Source organism: Colletotrichum higginsianum, chromosome 9 (assembly GCF_001672515.1).
Source record: "Colletotrichum higginsianum IMI 349063 chromosome 9, whole genome shotgun sequence".
NCBI lineage: Eukaryota > Fungi > Ascomycota > Sordariomycetes > Glomerellales > Glomerellaceae > Colletotrichum > Colletotrichum higginsianum.
In genome coordinates, this window is record NC_030961.1 from 1,106,982 (window position 1) to 1,128,925 (window position 21,944).

Here is a 21,944-nt window from a genome sequence, read left to right on the forward strand (position 1 = left end):
TATTACCAAAGAGCGTGTCCACCGTCAAGGGTGACGAGAAGTGGCGATGATGTTCCCACCAGGTGGGTCGGGTGGCCGTATCCCGTCGCATTGGACGAGCTTGGACGGGTCGACGGCTTGCCGTTACCGTTGCCGCTGGATAGGTACCTGGAAAGATCCAGACCCTCATCCGGACCTACCTGGCCACCTCCCCTGCCTCCCCTGCCTCCCCGGCCGCGTACGGGCCGTTGTGCGGCGGCGGCACTGGCGATCGGACCATGGAATGCTGCGAGTACGAAGTCTCTAATGAGCTGCTGGAGCACTGCCGAGGAAACATGCCGCGGATAATGGAAGAAGCAATCAGGTCAACCAAGGTAAACGAAGGGAGCCGAGGGGAAGGGGAGATGGGATGCTACGTTGGCGTTGTCAATGTCCCGGTATCTCGGAGGCTCAGCGCCGATCAGTCGTTGCCCTTGGGGGTAAGCAATCTCCAGCTACTCTACAAAGTACCAGACATCAATCCTCACCCCCTATCAGATAATGGCGTTACGGTGCATGTTATTTTCATGACTAGATGCTGTACAGAGTACCCGTAGTGTGGCTCCCCTTGCCCGGGGGGATTTGCCGAGAAAGGAAGAAGTGAAAGGAAGAAAAAAAACTTCGACCTGAGGGGTTTTCGGCTTTGCTGTGAGATGCATACGCTACTTCACATTCTGGACCGAACGGACGAATGGGATGAACATGCCGGCGGAATGGTACACCATAGGGCTTGACGTATAACGTCATGGAAGGCGAACCGTGACGATTCCTCGAGGGCCTCGACTTGTTCCAATTCGCGAGCATCTGGGTGAGAGATTTAAGTTTGTGCATCAAGGCGCCTCCACCGGATCTCCACCGGGGGGGGGGAGGGAGAAAGCTTTGCTTACATAGAATTGGGAAACTTGAATCGGCCCTGTGTACAGAGTACAGTAGGCCGTAGGAGGGAGGGTAAAAGTTTCTTCTTGTCCATTCTGCAGGTCGGTCTGCCGGCGGCGGACGGGCGGCGTCGATCTCCCCGTCATAGCATGCGTCCCGCCGAGCAAAAGTTGGAGTCTACGTTGTCCCGAGACCAAGATTCGGGTTCCATTCCCAGGTTCCAGACCGGGCACCAGAGCTAGAATGCCATGTTTTCCCTCCCGTATGTGCTGTGCTGTACAAGTACAAAGTACAAACAAAATGCAGCACTTTTCTGCCGGCATGTGTGTGGGCTGGGATCTGCAGGGCGGACAGAGACCGGATGGGATGACTGGAGGTTGTGCTGTCCAGCAGGAACGCAGAGCGTCGTTGTCGCATCTCAGCGTGTCTGGTTTTTTGGCGCTCTGGGAAGTTGTCAATGTCCCTTGAGTGTTCCCCCTCCTCCAAGTCCACACACAATGGTACAGCCATCATACCGCAAACCCCAATCTTGTTCTCCTCACGCTACTTTCCGGTTGCAGCACAGTAATCACCACCGGGCAGGCCACCATGCATGCAACCCACCCACCCAATCGGTGCTTGGCGGCTGATGTAATGTTGCTGAGACTCTGAAAACGGAGGAAGACAGACAATTACAGTACAGGACAGTACAGTACTTACAGAGTACAGCATAAAGGTCAAGCGTACAGAGTACAGTCACACACCTGCAGGGAGGTTGCTTGGACTTGATCCGAGAGCCAAGCTTTGGCTGGCTATGGCTTCTCTGGGAACTTGGCGTCGGGTGAAATTACCTTCTCCACCCCCTTTTCCCGCACCATCGTTCAACCCTGTCATCCATGGGTCCATATTCCCACTACCCGAGTGCCTCCTCGTCGTCCCAGTGGTTATTGGTTTGTGAGTGTGTGTGTGTGTGTGTGTGTGTGTGTGTGTGTGCCCACTGGCCTTTGTTGGCAGAGAGGCCCAGAAGCATAGAGACTCGGGCCTGGCCTGCAAGCGACGACATGCTGCCCCCCTCCACATCGCCTAGCTCTCTCGGTCATCACTTGCTGGGCGTTTTACCCTTTTTGGGCTCCGGTTCCTGGCTAGCCAGGGTTGTTGACGGCGGATGGGTGGGATCTTCATGGTGGACAGTTGAGCAGTACACGAGTCCGTGGTGACGAGGCCCCTGTCTGTACACGCATTCGCACAGGAGGGCGCTTCCAAGGAGATTAGGTATTTGCATCTTCTTCAAAATGGCCCTCATCTGCCTCCTTATTTTTTGCGACTTGTTTCTGGTTCTACGTTTCCCTCACCACCCCCACCCCAACACTCTCTTTCCAAACCATCGTCCACAACTCCGCGAGTTATCACGATAACCCGCTGTCATTCCTTTCAGGACGGGTCAAATAAGCAAGAAAGAAGGTCATTCTTTATTTGGCGTCCACCGAGATAAACGATTCTCCTCACGAAGCAAAACAAACCCCATCCGAGACCGATCACACAAACCACGTCCGCAAATCAAACTCGAAGATGCAGCTCACCAACGCTCTCGTCGTCCTCTCGGCCGCCCTCACCGGCGTGTCCGCCCACCCTTCCGCCCACGGCCACCAGCGCTTCCACGAGCGCCGCTCCGTCGACGCCGTTGAGGAGCGCGACATCACCTTCATCAAGAACAAGGCCCCCGAGGCGACGCCGACCTCGGCCACGCCGTCCGCGACCCCCTCCGCCTCCAACGCGCCCACCGGCGAGTACGTCCCCTTCTGCAACGGCAAGAAGACGAGCAAGCGCGCGACCCTCGCCCAGATCGCCTACTCGGGCAACACGGGCACCGAGGACGACTGGGGCTGCAACATGCAGATCATCGACGAGTCCATCAAGTCCCTCTACAACTACACCACCACCTTCACTGCCAGCGACAGCGACTACACCTGCTCGTGCTTCAACAAGATTGGCCCCAAGGGCCTCATCGACGGCTGCTGGTTCGCCGCCGTGACCTTCACCGTCAAGGAGGGCCAGTCCAAGCACCTTGCCTTTGACACTGACTCCCAGGGCTCCTGCGCCTGCGGGCCCGGCAAGGAGGTGCCCAAGACCTTCATCGGCCAGTTCGCCGGCACCTGGCTCGAGTTCGACTGGGGCTCCGTCGCCAACGGCGGTAACTCCGGTGCCGACGCCTCTGTCCTCGTCGCCGGCGCCCAGAGCCTGCCCTACTACGGCATGAAGGTCGTCGCCAACGGCAAGACCTGCTCTTGGGTCAAGTCCGACGGCTCCAACGAGGAGGCCTACATGCCCGGCATGGAGGCCGCTGACGGCGTCGGCTGCAAGGGCTACTACACCGGCCACCTCGACGTCACCCTCGGCGACAAGTTCTCTACCTAAAAGAGATGACACCTTTGTCATCTCTTTTAGGTAGAGCTTCTCTCTTTCTCTCTCTCTCTCTCTTGCTGGGTGAGTTTGTTTCTGTCGGGGAAAAGGGGTATCTGCCATCCCATACCCACGCAAATCCCGTCAACGATGGCGAAGCCCGGCAACTTGGTTGAACTTGATTTTTGTTGAATAAAGCTTCTTTGACGGCGCATGGGGGATACCTCTTTTCTTTCGGGGCACAACTCTTTTCGTCGGTGGTACGGCCAATTCACTTTCCCCTGTTACTGGGGCTGGCCCTTCTTGCCCACCACCGACCGGTTCTTGTTTTGGACATTGTGCAGATTCTTGGAGATATGGGAAAAAAGCGTGGCGAACATGAGACGGTTGACTGTGGGAGGGTCGCCCAAAACTCAAGCTACATAAAATGGCCTGTCTGTACCCTCTCAACCTACCCACACATATACCTAGTGTCTGCTTCTTAATGCGACAAAAAACTCACCCTTGAAAAAACCAATGACCTTTTCCTGCTCCTCTGGTCCCCACGTGGGGGGTTCCGAGTGCATGTGTGCTCTTCCTGTCAGTTCGTCTCATGTCCAGTTGGCCGCTGCTGCAATCAAGCTTCAAGTCTGTTTCAGCCAGGACATGGGGCGTTTTTCAAGAACCGCGAAGCCGGTAACAGTCTTGTGTGCTATACGTGCTGTCTTATGCTAAGATCTCCGCATGTTTGCTACATGACAGTAGCCCTTCTTCGTCGGCATGTGCTTCCTCCATCGTCAGCTACGTGAGAGCACAGCGGAGCTCGAAACCCAGTTTCCCTACCCTTTCGGAGGCCACTTGAAGCTCTGCAGCGTGCCGCAGGCCTCGAGCATATTGTACATCCCGCTGCTGTAATACCCCACGAACCGGTCGTATGACTCCTGCAACTCCCGTGTCAGTTATGTGAAAAACCCCACGAGAACAGGAACAAGACAGAGGGGCTGCTGGGAAGCTCACCAGTCCGAGAGGGTCAACCGTGGCTCGCTTCGCGAGGAACTGGTCCCGCAAAGACAGCGCAACATCCCAAAGGGGCGCGCATGCCTCCAGTGTGCTTCTTGAGTCAAGCGCATCTGGCTCCTCGGCGATGGCAGTGGAAACGCCCAAGGCGAAAAGAGTCGCCACAAGGAGGGACTTGAGGAAGTGCATGTCTACAGTCTGGATAGAAGATGTTGATCTTCAATTTTGGCAGACAGTGTGCGTTGGCAAACGTTAGCTGCAATGCGATGGATAGCCCAGGTTCTTATAGACCTGGACTGTTTCCTTGCTAAGACCTTGGGCGCAGAGTAAAGGTGTGTAGGGAATGGATCCTCAGCTTTCCAATATTGTCACTTGGCTGCAGGACCTCGACACCGGACCCCGCAGTTTACCTGTCGCTATGCAGGAGCACATCCTGACAACGAGAACACTATAAGAGCCATTCCGCACTCGAAATGTCTTGGCTGTGATGTACAGAGCCAGTCACGGTTGCTCATTTCGAGCTGCGTCAAGACTACTGATCTCCTACATGACACCCTCATAGCTTGGCCACTAGATAGTACTCATGGAGATTGTCTTCATGTATATCTTGGTTACAGCTCCCCTTGGCGACACGCCACCATGCGTATCAGGTGCGGCTGGATCACCCGCCGTCCTGGGGTCGCGCGGGCAGGGTGAGCAGATGTTGGTTTGGGAAACATAGTTAGCGGGATGGGCTTCGAGTGTCAGTAGCTTTGGGCTCTACTTAGAATTAACCAGCAGGCGATGTTACCTGTCCCAAATTTCATAGCACCAGTGACTGGCAGGCGATGCGCCGGGCTTGACGCATACCAGCTGCCAGGTGTTATGAGAGTTGCTGCATTCTGCAGCCTCTGGGTGGGCGCTTCGGAGAATGTTACATTTCAATTGTGTAAGCCAACCAGCTCAACATTGCAGGCATCTCAAGCTGCCGTGACCTGAGCCTCTAGGAAGTCTCGCCCTTCTGTGAAGTGTCAGTTAGAAATCGCCTTTCAAAAAGGACTGGATGTTTTTGTAGCGACTTGGATTGGGTGTTTTTGTAGCGACTTGAGTGTGAAGAGTCCATAAGACAGCCTGCACGTTTTCGTTTCCGCCTTCTTCCTCGGCATCCAGAGGCAAGTGGAACTCCCAGTATATATTTCTGATGCGTGCTAGAACATGACAGTCGCAAACAAGTTGAAACCTCTAACGCCCCCTCATGACTGACTCCTTCCCAATTATACCGCATCCTCTGATAGTATCTACAAGTAGCAATCAGAGTGGGAGAAGAGCGACATGGCCCGTTTCGTTAACATTCGAAGCCTGCCTTGTGTTGTCATCCCCCCTCCCCTCACAGGTTTATCCATCGTTCATTGACTATCATCCGTTCCCTCTTTCCTTGATTAACATCTTTTTAACTCCACATAAATACACGCACATATACAAATTCTCTCTCTACACATTCATTCGCTCGCTCTCTCAACCTCAGCTTTTAATTCAGGTGTCCCCTTAACCAGTTAGACATCCTAAGCTTCCTAGGACATTGAATATTGCTCAGATATATCATCTATCTAATCTAGACCAAGGGTTTCTAAAGCATACCCCCCACTTTGCCAAAGGAGAGATTGCCATTAGGAGGGAATCAATGGCGTCGTCAGAGGACGATGCCCCCATCGTCACCATCACAGACACGACTGCAGAGGTGTGATAGAAATACTGTTTGTCTTCGGTGCGTCCAAGCCACGTGGCAAATGGTGCCTGTCCCACACAGCCTAGATATCACATGCAGTAGAGACAGGAAAAGAGTAACAACGAAGCAAAAGTCGGTCGGTCAAGATGAAAGCAGCAAAGACCCTAGTGCCCATCAACTCTATACGTCCAGCTCAAGGCTTCTCCTCGAACGACGAGGAGGAATGGGTCTAGGATATTGCGGAGGTAGAAAATGCGACTTTGGGGTCATGACATGGTAATATGGCTTGGCAACAGCTTCATGATAAAACGGTATGTGGGTGCCGAGCTGGTGCATGCTAAGCCCGTTGGTGCTTCTCTGGACGACAATCACAGTCCAGTCTCTCCCTGGCGTACACAAATGCACTCGCTTGGTCCTGGTATGACAACGTCTGGACTGTTGGTTGAGTGAGCTGACCCCGTTATTGGCCAACAATAAGGACAGTCTGTGGCCACAAAATGGTTCATGACATGGCCAAGCCTGAGAACACAAAGTATTGACTTGGTACCTTGTACATCGTATACACTGTGCTCCTCGTTAGAACATGTACCGAGGGAAAACACAAAATGATTTGTTCTTCCGCCCCTCCGTACACTGCGAGGTTCCTTATTTGACTTGTGCCCCCTCTTTAGTTAGTTATGCATATTTAAGACCAGACTGTAAAAATGTCTCTAGTCTCTGCTGAGTCTCCGAACTGTGCAATTTGAGTGTTGAAGAAAAGAAAGCTCCGGACCACATTGGCAAAGAGTATATCAGTCTCCGCTGGCTGGGGCTTCTATGGCATACGTCTTTTTTTCCCTGTTTAAAACGCATTGAAGCCCCGCTTTGTAGACATCGCCACGAGCCAGGCAACCACGTAACTGTTGTTGGGAGTTGCATTATCTCGAGTATGTACATGTGCGGCGTTCTTGCCAACACGGCCGGAATGCATGCTCAATTTAGCCATAGCCAAGACCAATGCCTGCAGGGCTCCAAAGGACAAGCCCAGCGAGCCTTATCTACATTATTTATCATGAAAAACGCCTTACACAACTGGCTTTCTGATGGGAGATGAGCTGAGATGGCTGTGTCAGGGTTAAGGTATGGTACCCTAATATGTTCCTGAGAGAAGGACTGATGTTCAAGTTTCAATTCGAGACGAAATCCAAGTCCTGTTCACTACCAAGATCCAAAAGGCTACTATTTTTTGTAATCTTGTGATTGTTATTGGCCCAATGCCGACCTATTGTCTGGAGGCTGAGACGAGGGCAGCGGGTAATTGCACGAGTTCTGGAAAGTCGCAACCAACAACCATGCAAGCATTGTGCTCCAACGACACGCCCACTTTCAAAGGGTCGATTCAAGACTCTATTCGTTTATTTCAGCAGCGTATCCATATTTACGAGAGGGAAACCATACCCAGCCGCCTACATCTTATGAGGGGGTCATGCATGAAAGATAAGGCAAATTGTTGCAGCCATCTACGTTGGTTGTTGGAACATCAGTCCAAGAAACGTGAAAAGCTGTCTGGAAGTTTAAAATTAATGGTCTTGGCGCAGTGTTTCATTTGCTTGGCTTTCGCTCCATGCATCAACTTGCATGCAGTGGCATGATGGGCGAAGACCTGCCTGTCCAGGAAACTCATGATCGCAGGACGAATCCTCAGCGAGCACTTGTGTTGAAATCGATCTTTTACAAACGAGAGAAGAAAACAAGTATAAGTATTAAAGGATTCTCGCTAGATAGTGTTTTAGTTTACATTATCTTGTTCTCATCCCATTCTTATCCCAGTTATTCTGCTCTCCATTGCTTGACTTTCCCTCGACACAATGAAGGTGGGCTATCTGAACTGTTCCCAATGATCTGACTTACATTCTTCACAGACTTCCTATGCAACCATCCTCGTTGCCCTTTTGGCGGGCAGTGGCCTGGCGGCGCCGGTTGACACTTCGACGTCTCCCAACCCTGCCTATAAAGCGAAGAGACAGGTCTTCTGGTTGAATTGCACCACCCCCCAGCTTCAACAAACGTGCGCGGCATTCAATACCCGCTGCAACCGGGGTGGTTTTGTGTCAACGGATTACCCAGCCCTCTGCGGTGAGCCTCATGGTTGCAAATGCGAATATTATGGTGGTTGCGACACCATTTGCCGCCAGAAACTGGGAATCGAGGATGACCCTGCGGTTGCTGAGGGAATCAAGACCGAGGAGCAGGGCCAAACGAAGAAGGAGGCTGGACATTAAGTGGTGGCCAAGAGGAGGATGGACATCACCACCTCATACTACTAGAACTTCGTCTGCAGTTTCTTGTGGTAGTTTTACATCATTCACTAGTACATGTGGACAAAGTTTAATATGTTCTTGCCACCATGGGTAACATCTACAACGATCAACTATATATCCGCACCAATAAAATCAGTCTTTGTCACTGCCTGGTACAAACACTTATCTGTGCCAAGGGTGCTTTTCCTCAGAAGCCGTGGCCTAATCCCTACCTGCACGCTGCTACTCGCAGACCGTCCTGTATCTACGTGCATGCAGACCAACAGAGAAGCAGCATGTTATTGGGACACTTTCTCTGGCAAGATTCGTCACCGCGCTTTACCTCTTTGGTTGCGTACCCCTAGAACCTCCAATCCAGCATACATAAAGGCTGTATGTCTCGCAACCAGAAGCCTCTTGCTTCTTCCTTTCCTCGTTTCATATTTCCCAGCTCACTCTTGCTACCTTCATACGTTGAATACCTCGTTGCAAAAACTCGTCATATCCGAAGATGTCAAGCCCCAAACAGTGCAGTCTTCCGCAACCAGGAAAGAAGCGGATGCAGATGTGGACCTTTGAAGAGACGGACGATGCCTCCGGGCGCCAGATGCCCATCGTCGACGGCAAATATCACGATCCAGAGACATGGGAGGTCAAAACAATTGCATCGCGCCAAGAGTGCGTTGCCGGGCCTCCCAATATCGACCAATACTGGCACAACCTGGTCGCCGGGCCGAACGACAAGTTTTACGCGATGAGAGCCAGTTTCACCAAGGACATTACTGAATTCATGATTCGCCTTGGGGAGTTTCTCAAGAAGGGACAATGCAAGCTCCATTCCGTAAACGCCACCGAGTATTCCGTCACCGTCATTATTGAATCGCTGCGAAAAAGACACGAGATAACAGCAGAGATGGAATCATGCGGATTGGTTGGACCCATGTCATGATAGATTCGTCTTGCTGTAGAGAGGTACGGTTGTGCTTTTTCTAGGAAGGCCGCATTATTTTTACTAAAGCGTTCAGATTTTAGAAACTAACCTCGAGTGCGGGGTGCTTGTAAGGAGTGCTGAGCTTTGTGGGTGCCAGTTGGTTTGCGACAGATGCTGTTGGGAACGAGGGATCAGGGACAAGTGATGGTGGCCCACGTAAACAGCCGCATCTAGTAAAAATTCTTTAACAGAATCAAACGCGGCCATGGACTTCAACTCCAAACGTATAGTCTCATGAGGCAGATCTGCATCTCATCCAAACCCCTCTTTTCATTCTTCATCGTACGACACCAATGTCAGAAGCCGTTGCTGACATTTGAGATGTGTTTCCCCTGGCTTACCACCAGACACTACGTGATCTGTTGCCTTGTGGTTCCCTCTCAAGACAAGGAGCACAACTAGCGCAAAAATCGGTCTATTCAACTAGTTACGCATGAAGGAATAGAGCCAAGATAATGGTTCTCTTACCTCGCACAAAGGGCGGTCAGTTTTTGTTCCAAAGAAAACATCCGACATCAGTCTAGCCATCCGTCCATATAGCAGCATGCCCTGTGGACTGCCGTAATTAGTCCTGCATAAGAGTTGTGAACTTTCTACCTGCTACTGAGACGAGTAAGACACTTTCTTTGAACGAACTGGATTCAAGCCTTTCCAAGGTTAGCCTCTGAGGTGGTCCGAGAGAGAGCAATCCGGATACTTTGTGCTATGATGTAATAGTTTCTTTCTAGACTGCCGGCCAGCACACAGACCCGCTACGACATACTATTTCCGTCATTCCACCACCGCCACGACCACGACTCTTCCTCGGACATCCGCGAGATAAAACCTTCCCGTTGACACTTCTGCTACTCTACCGGGAGATCGACAACCATAAATCGGTATCATTGACTCGATAGTCTACCTAGTCAAAACAGCTCAAGCTCGGAAACCGTATCACCCCTTCGCCACTTACTCGCATCGTCATCGTCCTCACCCTTCCACACGAGTCATGTTTCTCTCAAACAAGCCTCCCGCGAAGCCGCTTCCCCGCTTCCAAACCAACACGCCGCTGGACTCGACCTTTGACACGGACATCCGCGACACCCACCTCATCTACGACTACGATGCCGAGGACGCCGACGGCAACCCGGAGAAGTGGCGCTACGAGATGTGGTTCTTCTCCGAGGACCGCGTCGTCTACGCCATCCACGGCGGGCCCATGTCCGGCCGCGTGAACTACCAGACGGCCACCTACCAGTGCATCCGGCCCGGCGAGCTGTGGCAGGTCAATTGGCTGGAGGAGACGGGGACCGTGTGCTCGCTGGTGTACGACATCCCCAGGCAGAAGATCTCGACCCTCATCTCGTTCTCGCGGGGCCACTGGGAGAACCCCGAGGCGGCGCACGGCGACAAGCGCAACCCGGGCGACGTTGCGCGGTGGAGGGTCCTGGCGAGGTTCGGGAACCAGAGTGATAGGTTCATGCTGTCCGAGCAGGCGGACATTGTCGAGAATTTCAAGGGGAGGGGGGATCTTGCACCGATCAGCGGGGACGCACCGACTTTCTAGATGGAATACAGATTACAGAGATTGGATTTTCTCATTTTACCAGCACGTCTATTTTCTTCTCTTACCGTGGCTCTGTAGTATCGTGAGATTACGGACCTGCAAAACAATCCAAGTAGCGTGTAGAACAGATGTAACTCCGATTGATATTACCAAACAAGGCGTGCCAGGCAAGGCTTATGAGTTGTGCTCGAAAGTGAATTCTGCTGGGAAATTGACACCCTTAGCTAGGAAATGGAGCATGCCGAAGGAAATCAACATGGTAGCTGGTGACTGCTAGTGGTGTCTTGGGGGAAGGAGAGAATGAGTAGCTTTGAGGATGTCAAAGATACTCTCGGGGCCTATTTTTTTCTTCTCCTTTTCTCTTCTTTCTTTTTAAGAAACAGAGTCTCAACCAGGAATGGCTAGATGTTTGTCTTCAGCCTCGACTAAAAGAGAAAAGGAAATTCTCGGATGGAGTTTACGGGGGAACCCCCCCCCCCCTTTTCCTTCAAATCACACTTAGTTCCTCCAGAGGTACCTGTTGAGGCTACATGCACGGAAGGCTATTACAAACCCTTTCATGGGCGTAACTGAATTGTCATTGCAAAGTTGAATGAGTCTTGCGGCTGTGAAATCGGATTATCAAGGATCTAGATGCATTTCGAGAATTTGCCTGGAGACGAAAGTCTGACTACCAGAATCCAAATGCCTCGGACCACGAAACGGTCTTGCTTGCTACTAATAAATCTCTACAATAAATCGGGATGAGCGGCACCGGCTACCACCGGCAATCGTCTCAATCCAGCCGGTATGCCCATGCCTTGTTGAGTGACAAGGTCCCCTGGACGATGTCTTCCCACGCCTTCTCAACCCCATTCGTGCCGCCAACTCCGCTCCCCAGCGACAGCTCGAGATCTCCGACGATCTTCTCGTCGAAAGATCGCTCGAAAGCGGAGGCGGCAGCCCGGAAATACTGCTCCGCGCCCTCGGCGGCAATCCCGGCGTCCACGACAGCCGTCGTGTTGAGCTGGACGATGCCCCATTTCTTCCACAGCGCCATGTTGGCTTGGGTCTCTTCCGGGGACTTGACCTTGGGTTCGCCCCCGACGATGAAGACGACGATGTCCGTCGACTCCGCGAACGCTGCCTTGAGGGCGTCCCGGAGCCCGTCGGTGACCTTGGGGGGACTCCCAAAGTCCGTGATGACGACGCGCTTGGGGTGGAACTTGGCGATCCAGTCGATGGTCTCCTTTGAGACGAGCGTCCCGTAGGCGACCGTCTTCGTCTCGAACGCGGCCTCTGGCGCGGGCGTCAGAGTCTGCGGCACAGAGGTGGCCTGGAGGAGAGCCAGCGGCCCGTTTGTCGGTTTGCGGTTGCGGGCCAGGTTCCAGGTGAAAGACCTCGCCGTCCTGCTCGCCGCGGACAGGCTCACGACCACGGCCGAGCTCAGGTCCCCGTCCTTTTCGGTCCACTCCCCGGCGCCCTCGCCGAGCGGATGGACCGGCTTGAAATCGGTGGGGAAGGTGAACCGGTTCATCACGTAGCCGCCGTTCCAGACGGCGTACACGTTGGCGAACCACGCTCGAAACTCCTCCGAGTGCGCAGACTCGTCGACGAGGTTGTAGCGGTTGTACAGGCTCCCAAGGCCCCGTCTGTGCTGGCTAACCTCGCGGAAGTGTCCCTCGGGCTGGGCCGGCTCGAGCTTCAAGTCGGCGGGGTGGGAGGAGGTGGGCCAGAAGCCGTAGAGCAGGCCGCCGGCCGGGATGGCATCGATGGTCGACTCGAGCACCCTCGCGAAGCCCCATGCCGGGACGATGCCCCACTCGTCGCGGTTGTTGTACGGCGCCGGCACATCCAGGGGGACCGGCCATGTGCTCCACCACTGCAGCATGTCGCCCAGCTTGGCGTATGTGAAGTTGTTGGATGTGATGCCGATCAGTGATGTGCGGATGCGGACGGAAGACTCGGCCAGTTGGGGCATGGGGAGATGGACGGCGAGAGTCTCATGCTTGGAGACGTCCCGCTTGGAGATGACATGGATTTCGGACACCATGTTGAAAATGACTTTTTGGGAGGATCGCTGTTAACAAAGCGTGGTGAATGGATGATTGTGCTGGAAGTCGTTACTCTTCTGATGACGAAAGTGAGGCTCACGGATGGAATGCGATCGGTGAGAGGGGAGGGGGGTGGGTAGTGTGCCGAGTTATAAGGAAAAGCCTGGTTAAGGTTCTATGTCTGGCCGTTTTATCCGCTCCCGCATTCGTACATCCAGAACATTTGTGGGAATTTCGGCTGATCACTAACATCAAATTCCAGGCGGCCCCAATTAACTCGGGCCTCGGAAGACTCGAATCAGTATCGGAGCTCACCACCAAGCAAGCACCGAATTCCGGCGGCGGGTTGGTAGAGCAACAAACGGCTTTGCGCGCGTTCGAATCTGACCTTGAGTCATCGGCGAGCCCGAGAAGCGGGGAAACCTATTTCTTGGTATTGGGTGAGACCCTTGAAGGATTCTTTCATGCGGGCGGGACGAAATGGAAACCTGGTGAGTTGTTTGCTGACAATCTCACAGGATTCCTCACGCCAACAATTCAGGGTAAGCACTGTGTCCCATCGCGGAATACGGAGTTGGAAGATGATTGGCCTGGTGTTACTTGCGTTGGAGAACAACTAACTGCCTGGTCATGGCGGGCTCGGACGGGTGTATGAGAAGATGAGCCATATCGCCAGTGAGACGGCACATGTTGTCATATTGAGCTAGCAGATTATTTGGCCTCAACTTCTTATTTAAGCCGTTCCAAAAGCCTTTTGGTGTCCGACCAGGGTGAACCGGTAGTGGACCTTGTTCTCCTTGACCCGCTCAACCGCCTCCTTGCATCCCGCTTCGGAGATATCAATCGTCTCGACCCAGGGCGCGATGCCCTTCTCCGCCGCCAGCTTCAGCAGCGCCTTCATCTCCTGATTGTTCCCAATGTGGCTGCCGGACATCTTGGCCGAGTTGGTGGTGAACAGGGCCGCGGGGAACTGGGGCAGGGGCTTGTCGGGCAGGCCGACCATGTGGAAGTGGCCGCCGACCTTGAGCGTCGACAGGTACGTCTGGAGGTCGAACTCGTTGGTCATGTCGGAGCAGTTGAGCATGAAGTCGAACTTGAACGCGTACGGCTTCGCCCAGTCCTTCTCGCTGGTGACGATGACCTCCTTGGCCCCGAGCTTCTTGCAGTCCTCGGCCTTGTCGGGGGAGTGGGTCACGGCGTAGACCTCCGCGCCGAGCGCCTTGGCCCACTGGATACCGAGATGGCCGAGGCCGCCGATGCCGACGATGGCCACGGTCTTGCCCGGGCCGACGCCGCCGCGCACAAGCGGCGAGTACGTCGTCAGGCCGGCACACATGAGCGGGCCGGCATTCTCCGACTTGATCGCATCGGGGATCTTGAACGTGAAGTACTCATGGGCACGGATATGGCTGGCGAAGCCGCCGTGCGCCTGGCTGCCGTCCTCGTACGTGGCATTATACGTATCTGGTAGCCAGGTCAGTAGCCAGGTCAGTCTCATCTCATCTCACCTCACTCCAAACGGACAAGAGAGGTCCCGGAAGAGGGAGAGGCAGAGGGAGGGGCATCTACGTACCAACCAAGTGAGGGCAGTAGTTTTCGTTCTCATTCTTGCACTGGTCGCACTTCAAGCACGCCCAGACCTGGGCGCCCACGCCCACCCTGTCGCCGACTTTGATCTCCTTCACACTCTTGCCGACGGCGACTGCTTTTCCAACAACCTTGATGGGCTCTTAGGATCTCCAACCCGGTCTGAAATGGGGGGGTTGAGACATACCTCGTGGCCAACGCACAAAGGACCCTCGTACTCGCCCCAGCCCCCGGTGATGGTGTGCACGTCGGATCCGCATACGCCGCAGCACTCAATCTGCACGTCAATGTCGCGATCACCAAACGGCTTGGGCGTAAGGGTTTCCTTCTTGAACTCGTTCCAGCTTTTCGGGCCTGCCACGCAGAACCCCTCGAACTTCTCTGGGTAACTCATTTTTGACTGGATTTGGTAATGAAATGTTCTGCTTCGATGTGAGTTTCAGGTGTTGTCGTCGTCGTGGTATGCTACAAATTGAATCGTACGCTGCTTCCTGTTTATATAGATGTGGCTGTTCGTCATGACTTGCGGACTTGACTCTCCGCCTCTCACGACTCCCCAGCCCAGCTACACCTCGGCCTCCTAGTTACCACATGCTCGTTGTTAATCGAAGGAACCTTTCGATGAATGACGTCTTTGAAAAGAAAAGAAAAAAAAGGCTGCCAGAGACTCGGTAGAGTCCAGGAACCAAGCGCCAAGGGTAGGAGATAAGCTCCATATGCTTGTGATGAGGCGCTCGATAACGAGCTAGTCGCCCCATGGGGCTCTAGAGTGCTAATCTGTTTCCGGATCAGGAGACGTGCCGGAAGACTCATGACGACAGACTTCCCTCACCAACACGGCCCCGACAGCTCAAATATGCTGTGTGACAAGCCCGCGTTTCCGGGGCCTGGACCATGCGATTTGTCGATCTGGACTGGAATAATACCATTCATTCACCATGGAACGCTAAAGTCCCCGAGCTCATCGCCGTCTTGACACCTTGGGCTGACGGCATACGTACATCATTGCATTGAAAGGCACGCACGTTGTTAACACTAGGGATTTCTATTTGGAATTCAGATGCTAGTTGGAGACGTCGCTTTTCAGTAGTCCCTTCTCCGCATTTCGGCCTCGAATCGCCTTTGGGAATCCGAGTGACCGCGGCACACAATGGCCTCTAGAATGCAGTTGGCCCGGACTTCACTTTGCCGAAAGGATTGGGCCCAAACACTGCCATGTTCTCATTTCTGTCTTATCAACACTTGTCGCGACCCACAAGAACTCTCCAGTTGTCCTTGTGCCATGTCTGGCCGCTGACCCATTCGCCGGCGGTGCACTGCTTCATGATGTGGTAAGTGCCGTCGGCTAGCATCTGGTAGGAACCGGCGGAGATGGAGTGAGTGTTCTGCGCCATTGTTAGCCTCGGAACCCTTCCGCGGGCATTTTCAGAAGAAAAAACTCACGTCGTTGCAGAACCAAATGGCGGACTTCCAGCTGCAGCTCACGCGGCCGCACGAGTTCGGGCCGGGATCGCCTCGGGGCTGTCCCTTGACACCCTTGAGGTGCTTGGCACCGTCGGCGATGACTCTCGCATCGGCCATGATGGTGACGTTGCACTGGAAATGTGCGTCCTGGAAGTCGTCCCGCTTCTCGACGGCGGGGGCCGGTTGGCTCAGGTAGGTCGGCGAGCTGAGGTCGAGGCCAAAGTCTTGCTCGTAGTTTGGGTTGATGCCGTGGAGCTCGTCGAGGACCTCCTCGACTGTTCCCTTGAGGATCATCTTATCCCCGCCGGGCTTGGCCTGAACCTCCCACTCCGGGACGAAGATACTGTAACCCTTGGGGAGCTCTATAGCAGAGGTTTGACTCTGACTGGGGAGGGCGAGGGCCTGTTGTTGGTCAGTCTATGTAGAATTCAATGAGGCTCCTAGAGTATCTGTCTTACTTTGACTGCCAAAATAGCAACGGGGAAGAGAAAGCTGGCGAAAAGCATCTTGGACGATTGTTATTCAATTCTGTGATTTCAGGCTAGGTTGCTGCAATTGTTCTTGATATGGTTTGTCCGAAGCAAGACATAAGGATAAGGCGAAGAGTCCATTATATGGGATCTGACGGGGTTGTGTGAATCATTTGAAGTAACACGAGTGTTAAGTACCATTTCAATTCAAGGTAAAAGGCTGCGAATCAGTTATTTCGTTAATTACTACACCTCAAGACTTTCCCGTGATTCATCCAGTGACTCAAGAGCCTCATCATTAGAACCTAGAGCTAGCTTATGAATGACATACATGAGTAACAGTGACTAGGTCAGTGCTTGCGGAGGGGGTTTGGCTCATAGACGAGGAGAAAACACCAGGGAGGGCTTCTGCGCGAGTACTAGTTCACTTAGCAACCTTCTTTTGCTTTCTTATACCTGTGTACTTGAAAACGAAGGATGATATATCACTACCGTTAGACGACCGTTACATAGTGGGAATCGTTACCCACTCCAGAGTAGCTTGCTCTGATCGTTGAGATTCCGTTGTCCTTTACCCTCCTAGGTCGGGTATGGCCCAGGCAGTGACACAGCATCCCAACACATTGGCAGAAGGCATTTGAACCATTGAACCATCATCTCATCGATATTAGGGGATGGCAACCTACGATCCCCGCATGTATGAAGACGGCTCACCGCCATCGAAATCCAGAGCGTGGTCCTGGGGCTTCTCAAACCATGACACAATGCTCCATTGTTGTACTTTTCTGTTTCTTAAGCGCGACTAGACCTCCATTTGAAACAATTACAGACCAATAACACCGTAGTGCCTACCTTTCATTCGTGACATCTGGAGACAGTTGAAGAGCAATGCCGGGTTTGTACACAACGTTCTGTTGTTGTTGCACTGCATCGATTGCACCGGGCTACTGCATATTGCCGTCAGATACACCAACGTTTGGTGCTTAATCTACCTCCCATGTCAATCCGAATCTATTCGATAACGAGGTCCAGTTTGTCTTTTCGAACCCACCTCTGACATTCCACCGTCGATGTCGCCCACCCCGTTCACCAGGAGGCTCATGAGTCGTACGGCGCAGCCCAGCGTACAGCCAAGCCTTTGTTAAGGAGCGTACGAAATGTCCGAAACCCATGCCCCCGCAGGCGTGGAAGCACTTTGGGCGGACCATCCCGTGCTATAAATGGCAAAAGGCGAAACAGTGGTTGTTTGTGTCGCTGCTGATTGGCCTTGGCACGTTTCTTCCAAACCACAGAGAGTCAAGAAGACAGCAAACCAGCCCAAAGCCCCCCCCCGCCATCTCGCCTAAGTCGCCTCTTATCACGAGTAATAACCAAAGCAAGGACCTGAGCCCAAGTCAGAATGGAATACGTAGAGGTTAATGCAAGCCCAGCTGCCGAGCTTCTTGGCCTGATAATTTGACTAATGGCCGGGCTCGCTTCATAGGGCGCCTTTCCTCCTTACAAGGTCGTATTCTCAGCGTCAACATCAGACTCGTCAGGCCTTGGCTTCTAAGGTCTTAAAGGCCCCCCGCTCTTTGCAGTAACTGCTCTCGTGCTCATGTTCTACTTTTAGCACGGACTTAGAGCAGCCTAGCAAGAGATCATGCTAAGAAGCCATTTCGCTGAATTAAAGCTTGGTGCCCCTTGGTTCCGTCTTTTCTCCGACCGACGCTCGGCACGCAGATATGTGCAAGTGTCATGACAAGCCAACTATCCCGCGAACAAGGTTGTTAACAAGCAGTTGTACTTGCTTGGTCTGATATCGCGAGTTATTTTCGTCTAAAAGATGAGCTGACAGACACTCCCACAACGTCATCCAATTTCCGACACGAGGTTAATGGTACGACTGTGCCAACCGAAGTGTTCATGACTTAAACTTTGGTTCATATTAAAACCCCTCCTCTCCGTCGAGTGCATGAACCTGGCTCCCTTCCCATCTTTCCCCACGTACAGAGTACACGCCGGCATATAAGACCACCACCATCTTGGCAGGAGGGAGCTTTCCGACTTGGTCCCCCTCCCCCTAGACCCTACCCGGATCATCACCGCGCACCAGTCTTGACCGTAGTTGCTCGCCAGAGCCGGTCTCCACCCCCGACCTCAGGAGCCACTTGGCACTAGAGGCTGGGCCAAGACATCACGAGCCAAGGCGTGTAGTCTGTAGCAGAAGAAGAACTGGAGAGCAGCGTGCTATAGGCCGCCAAGGCGCCGAGAGCTCACAATCATGGCCGCCAGCAACCTGCAAGCTGCGCAGAGATGGCGATCGATCCGTTCCGCTGGCTAAACCAGAAACAAGACGTGGTCTTGGCCCCATGGGGAGCGGTTCACTGTGGCGGGCCCTGCCCAATTCTGATGGTGAGGTTTTGCGTGCGTGAACCGTCCTCGTCGACAAACGAAGCCAGAGCTGGACGGGACGATAAAAAGCTGGGGACAGATCCGGGTCCTTGCGATGTTTTCTGATCTTCACGCAGCGCGTTTCTCTTCGACCGACGCAGAGCGTTTTCTTCCTAGAGCCTTCAAAATTTCTTCGTTGCTGGTCCGTTGTGATCACTTCCATTGTTCTTGACCACGTTCTCCGCAACGTGTAAGCCAGGTGCTTCCAGGCCGGCCTTGCTTCTTTTTCCCACGCCTTTCACCTCATCCGAGACTCCTCGGCGTCCAAAGCCTATCAAGATGCTTACGCAGTACAACTATCTTTTCGTCATTGGCACGTTGTTCGCCTGGCTCGATGCATTCAACATCGGTGAGTTCATGGCCTGGCAGATCTATGTGTCTCTGGTATGCCTTCAACCCTTTCAGACCACTGACAACTCCACCGGATTCCAGGCGCCAACGATGTGGCCAACGCCTGGGCCACGGCCGTGGGCTCTCAGTCCATCAGCTACCTGCACGCCATGATGCTCGCGGCCGTCATGGAGTTCTCGGGGGCCGTCGGCGTCGGCGCCCGCGTCGCCGACACCATCAGGACAAAGATCGTCGACACGGAGAGGTTCGCCGAGACGCCGGCCCTGCTCATGCTGGGCATGGTGTGCGCCGTGACGGCCTCCTCTCTCTACCTCACCTTCGCCACCAAGGTCGGCCTGCCCGTTTCCACGACTCACTCCATCATGGGCGGCGTCATCGGCTTCGGCATCGCCGCCCTGGGTGTCAACGGTATCCAGTGGGTCGAGCCCGGCGGCGGCATGAAAGCCCTCAACAGCGGTGTCGTGCAGGTAAGGAGGGAGCCTCATGGCTATGGATGGGTTGCTGGGTTGCTGGTTATACACTTGGTGACTAACACGGTGCGACTAGGTATTCCTAGCTTGGATCATAGCACCCTGCCTCGCAGGCATCTTCGCGGCCACCATCTTCAGCATCACCAAGTTTGCCGTCCTTCTCCGGAAGAACCCAGCCATGAAGGGGCTCTTCCTGGTCCCCGTCTACTTCGGAATCACCGCGTCCTTGATCGTCATGCTTCTCGTCTGGAAGGGCGGCTCCTACGAGATCGCCCTGACCGACGCCCAGATCCCCATCGTCATCGTCTGTGTCGGCCTCGGCTGGGCCGCCCTCGTCGCCACCTTCTTCGTGCCGTGGCTGTACCGCGTCATCATCAAGGACGACTGGCAGATGCGGTGGTACCACGTCTTCCACGGCCCTCTCCTCCTGCGGCGCGGAGACGTCGGCCCTCCTCCTGCGGGTTTCCAGGGCCGCGTTCGAGACTTCTACGCCGGCCACGCCACCAAAGAAGACCTCGAGTCTCAAGGCGTCAAGGAGGGCGAGGCCGGGCCTGCTGCCCACCCGCCTCGCAAGTCTCTCGTGGGCCCCAAACCCGACGGTCCTTGGTACAGCGGACCGGTTCTTTTTTGGTACTTCAAGTTCGCCGTGCTCCGAGGCGTCGACCAGGATATCGTCGGTGCCCAGCACGACGACGGAGGTCTCGCCGGCAGCAATTTGGACGAGATGCATGCTCGCGCGGCCAGGTACGACAACAAGGCGGAATATTTCTATACTTTCCTCCAGATCATGACAGCCGCTACCGCGTCGTTTGTCCACGGCGCCAACGACGTCTCCAAGTAAGCTCACCCCCCCTCCCCATTTCACCGCATGTGCCCTCTCGTTCGTGATTGCTAACGAGCCCCAGCGCCATCGGCCCATATGCTACAATCTTCCAGGTTTGGAGAGACGGAAGGCTGCCAGTCGGCGACAAAGCGGAAGTACCGGTCTGGATTCTGTAAGTTGTCACCACTCGTGAGGTGGGCCAAGAGCAGTATCCTGACACTCATTGTAGTGTCTTTGGCGGTGCCGGTATCGCCATCGGTCTGTGGACGTATGGATATCGCATCATGCGCAACCTGGGTAACAAGGTCAGTCGTCTTTTCCACTCTCTATCCCAAACTACTTTTTAATTGAGAAGTGCAGGTCACTCTTCACAGTCCGAGTCGTGGCTTCAGCATGGAGTTGGGCAGCGCGTTCACCATCATCTTCGCCACCCGTCTCTGTAAGTATCTGGTCCAGTTGCAAGACGACAGTTGCTAGTAGGAAGCGTCTGACTGACTCTGAACTCCTCCGTCAACAGCTCTTCCCGTCTCGACGACCCAGTGCATCACGGGCGCTACCGTTGGTGTTGGCTTGTGCAATGGAGATTGGCGGGCCATTAACTGGCGCATGGTTGTGAGTGATCCTGAGTGGCAGACTACAAGCCCATGTGACCAGAGGAACCAATCACCTATTGACGCCCTTGAATACCTAGGCATGGATCTACGCGGGTTGGTTCATCACTCTGCCGACCGCCGCTATCCTCAGCGGGAGTCTCATGGCGTTCATCATCAATGCCCCTCGATGGGGAGGTCAAGTCTAAACAAAATAGCGCAAAAGAACCTGGGTTGTCAAGGGTTTTGGCCTCTATGTACGACAGTAGGGCAAAACAGATGTATTCAATCAAATACCCAGGGAACTTTTTGTGTATGTTTTTGAGAACTGTGACACTGGCAATCGACCGACAATGTGGCATTGAAATGATGGACTCTCTGTTCACTGTCTATCTTTCAGATGATGCCACAGGTCTCTGTGAAGTGACAAGTGTCTTGAAATAATCGGCATATTATCACCATTCTCATGCCTTCATCAGGTCTGACAGGCTTCATGGCAACCATTTGCCGAGAACGGCGCCTGTGAGCTAAGCGGATCTTTCTTGGCAAGCGAATATGCCGTCCACAATTTCAACGAGCCAATATATCGGGGGTTCTAGGTTCACTTTCGGCCTGTACGATCGATGATGACGGCATGTGTAACTGTGGGCATTCGTAAGCCGTAGCTTGAGCACCGTTTGCTTTCCAACATCTCTTGGACGCAACCCCTGTCAAGAGTGAGATTGGGCACACAAGCATCTCGACTGCGGTTGGCTGTTTTCCGAAGGATGACGGGGTTGAGTCTTACTGCTTCCTCCGTTGCAGGGATATCGAACAGGCATCAGCATCCGCTGACCATCATAAGAGCCGTTCCTCCTGCGGAAATCTCCCCCCTTTTGCAAGTCTCGTCTCTCCGCAATTCATGTGATAGCTACTTCGGAGATGGTGGACCTG

The 21,944-nt window shown here is 53.8% G+C and overlaps 9 protein-coding genes across 9 annotated transcripts; 5 read left to right on the top strand and 4 right to left on the bottom strand.

The window, feature by feature from the left end:
* Window positions 1-2,442: 2,442 nt before the first annotated feature.
* On the top strand, window positions 2,443-3,288 carry CH63R_12574 (Allergen asp f4-like protein; the record flags this gene model as incomplete). Its single annotated transcript, XM_018307548.1, has 1 exon — window positions 2,443-3,288. The coding sequence occupies one exon, from the start codon at window positions 2,443-2,445 to the stop codon at window positions 3,286-3,288; it is 846 nt and encodes a 281-aa protein (XP_018151965.1).
* An 803-nt stretch (window positions 3,289-4,091) lies between these two features.
* Window positions 4,092-4,458, bottom strand: CH63R_12575 (uncharacterized protein; the record flags this gene model as incomplete). Its single annotated transcript, XM_018307549.1, has 2 exons — window positions 4,092-4,193; window positions 4,270-4,458. The coding sequence occupies 2 exons, from the start codon at window positions 4,456-4,458 to the stop codon at window positions 4,092-4,094; spliced, it is 291 nt and encodes a 96-aa protein (XP_018151966.1).
* A 3,363-nt stretch (window positions 4,459-7,821) lies between these two features.
* On the top strand, window positions 7,822-8,235 carry CH63R_12576 (uncharacterized protein; the record flags this gene model as incomplete). The annotated part of the gene is made up of 2 exons (XM_018307550.1): window positions 7,822-7,827; window positions 7,876-8,235. 2 exons carry the CDS (start codon window positions 7,822-7,824, stop codon window positions 8,233-8,235), a joined length of 366 nt encoding a protein of 121 aa, XP_018151967.1.
* Window positions 8,236-8,764: 529 nt separating this feature from the next.
* Window positions 8,765-9,202, top strand: CH63R_12577 (uncharacterized protein; the record flags this gene model as incomplete). Its single annotated transcript, XM_018307551.1, has 1 exon — window positions 8,765-9,202. The coding sequence occupies one exon, from the start codon at window positions 8,765-8,767 to the stop codon at window positions 9,200-9,202; it is 438 nt and encodes a 145-aa protein (XP_018151968.1).
* A 1,030-nt stretch (window positions 9,203-10,232) lies between these two features.
* CH63R_12578 (Phenol acid carboxylase) lies at window positions 10,233-10,790 on the top strand (the record flags this gene model as incomplete). The annotated part of the gene is made up of 1 exon (XM_018307552.1): window positions 10,233-10,790. The coding sequence occupies one exon, from the start codon at window positions 10,233-10,235 to the stop codon at window positions 10,788-10,790; it is 558 nt and encodes a 185-aa protein (XP_018151969.1).
* A 775-nt stretch (window positions 10,791-11,565) lies between these two features.
* Window positions 11,566-12,822, bottom strand: CH63R_12579 (uncharacterized protein; the record flags this gene model as incomplete). The annotated part of the gene is made up of 1 exon (XM_018307553.1): window positions 11,566-12,822. One exon carries the CDS (start codon window positions 12,820-12,822, stop codon window positions 11,566-11,568), a length of 1,257 nt encoding a protein of 418 aa, XP_018151970.1.
* Window positions 12,823-13,556: 734 nt separating this feature from the next.
* On the bottom strand, window positions 13,557-14,804 carry CH63R_12580 (alcohol dehydrogenase GroES-like domain-containing protein; the record flags this gene model as incomplete). The annotated part of the gene is made up of 3 exons (XM_018307554.1): window positions 13,557-14,287; window positions 14,397-14,541; window positions 14,598-14,804. The coding sequence occupies 3 exons, from the start codon at window positions 14,802-14,804 to the stop codon at window positions 13,557-13,559; spliced, it is 1,083 nt and encodes a 360-aa protein (XP_018151971.1).
* Window positions 14,805-15,645: 841 nt separating this feature from the next.
* On the bottom strand, window positions 15,646-16,380 carry CH63R_12581 (Secreted protein; the record flags this gene model as incomplete). Its single annotated transcript, XM_018307555.1, has 3 exons — window positions 15,646-15,795; window positions 15,854-16,276; window positions 16,333-16,380. The coding sequence occupies 3 exons, from the start codon at window positions 16,378-16,380 to the stop codon at window positions 15,646-15,648; spliced, it is 621 nt and encodes a 206-aa protein (XP_018151972.1).
* A 2,676-nt stretch (window positions 16,381-19,056) lies between these two features.
* Window positions 19,057-21,220, top strand: CH63R_12582 (Phosphate-repressible phosphate permease; the record flags this gene model as incomplete). Its single annotated transcript, XM_018307556.1, has 8 exons — window positions 19,057-19,126; window positions 19,210-19,595; window positions 19,675-20,435; window positions 20,504-20,593; window positions 20,651-20,726; window positions 20,782-20,860; window positions 20,939-21,033; window positions 21,113-21,220. The coding sequence occupies 8 exons, from the start codon at window positions 19,057-19,059 to the stop codon at window positions 21,218-21,220; spliced, it is 1,665 nt and encodes a 554-aa protein (XP_018151973.1).
* Between the last annotated feature and the right edge of the window lie 724 nt (window positions 21,221-21,944).